The 1,759-nt window shown below is 31.6% G+C and overlaps 1 protein-coding gene across 1 annotated transcript in view; it reads right to left on the bottom strand.

Annotated features, from left to right (window-relative positions):
- Nucleotides 1–6: 6 nt before the first annotated feature.
- Nucleotides 7–1,759, bottom strand: part of LOC106874748 (intersectin-1-like) — a 195,361-nt gene continuing 193,608 nt past the window's right edge. The window contains exon 38 of the mRNA XM_052974532.1: nucleotides 7–612. Coding sequence (XP_052830492.1) covers nucleotides 350–612 — 263 coding nt within the window. The 3' untranslated portion in view covers nucleotides 7–349. The remainder of the gene's footprint in view (nucleotides 613–1,759) is intronic.

Here is a 1,759-nt window from a genome sequence, read left to right as displayed (position 1 = left end):
GATTACATCGACCCCAGTGTTCAACTGGTACTTATTTTATCAACCCTGAAAGGATGAAGGGCAAAGTCAACCTCGGCAGAATTTGAACTCAAAACGTAACGATGGGCAAAATACCGCTAAGCATTTCGTCCAGCGCACTAATGATTTTGCCAGCTCAACACCCTAATAATAATAATAATAACAATAATAATAATAATAATAATTTTTTCTACTCTAGGCACAAGGCCCGAAATTTTTGGGGAGGTGGCCAGTCAATTAGATCAACCCCAGTATGCAACTGGTACTTAATCTATCGTCCCCAAAAGGATGAATGGCAAAGTCAACCTTTACAGTATTTGAACTCAGAATGTTAAGACAGATGAAATACCGCTAAGCATTTCACCCGGCATGCTAACGATTCTGCCACCTCACCACCTTCAATAATAATAATCATGATAATAATAATAATGATAATAATAATAATAATAACAACAACAACAACGGTACTGTTGAAGATTGAAATCGTTTGTGACCAATTCAAAATGCTCAGCATACCATTCAAGTCACATGCCACAAGATTGATGCCCTCTAAAATGACAACCAGCAGACGTCCAATTCCTCCAGTCCGTTTGGCTGAGAGAAAGTGAAAAAAAAGATAGAAAGAAAAAAATAGCATGCAAGTAAGGTAGAGGGTAGGTAGGAGAGGCTGAGCCATGCAGGGTGGATTATCAAGCAATGTTTGTGGCATAAAGTTAATAACACATGCAAGAACAATTACATGACGGGTGACATGGTTGATATCCTATTTCGAAATGTCGGAATAATAAATGGTATAGAATGAGATATCTAAGTTCTTGATAACATTTTAAGAGTGTCTGTTTGTTTTTGATCTTGTTATTTTTTCTGTTTAGTTTCTTTTTAACACTACAGTGTAATAAATAATCATATTGCACACATGTACAAACATACAAATATTCATGTTCAAACATGCACACACACACACACACACACACACACACACGCACACACATATATACACATATATATAAACACTTACATACACATATATACCTATATACACAGAGACACACACTCCTAATTTAGTGTTAAATCTGTGTACAAAATTCCACCCCTTCATACCAAACATGCACTAAATGTACAGTCCATAATATATTTCAGATCTATGCAAGGAGCAGGTTCCAAGCGAGGTGAATATGCATTTGCATATATATATATATATATATATCAACTTTAAATAGAGCTCAAAACTGATCCATTGAAAATACTTTATTACAATAATAATAATAATAATAATAACAATGAAATTGACCTATGAACATTTCGATGGAACATCCAGAATGATTAATACATATTATAAAATATTATAAAATATAGGATACTCCATCTCCTCGGGGTCCCATTGTTATTGCTATTATTATTATTATTATTATTAGTAATATACAGCTAATAAAAATAATGTATATATATATATATATATTATTTTGCTTAAAAGAGTTCCAACACTGTCTGTTTTTTATGTTTTATTTATATTCCTGCAGAACTAATGTGGGGTATAGAATATGGAATATACAATATATAATATAATATACAATATATAATATAAAATAAAATAAAAATGGATGGCACCATGAAATAAAGTATTGAATGTAGATGAAATATTGAGTGTTCAATATAAAGGATCAAATATATAAATATATAAATATATAAATATAAATATATATATATAAAGGCGACTCGAGTTTCAGGGCTATTTCCCTTC

The sequence above is a fragment of the Octopus bimaculoides genome, chromosome 18 (assembly GCF_001194135.2).
Source record: "Octopus bimaculoides isolate UCB-OBI-ISO-001 chromosome 18, ASM119413v2, whole genome shotgun sequence".
Lineage (NCBI taxonomy): Eukaryota > Metazoa > Mollusca > Cephalopoda > Octopoda > Octopodidae > Octopus > Octopus bimaculoides.
Note: the sequence above shows the minus strand (reverse complement) of the source record. Positions and strands in the feature narration are given on the sequence as shown.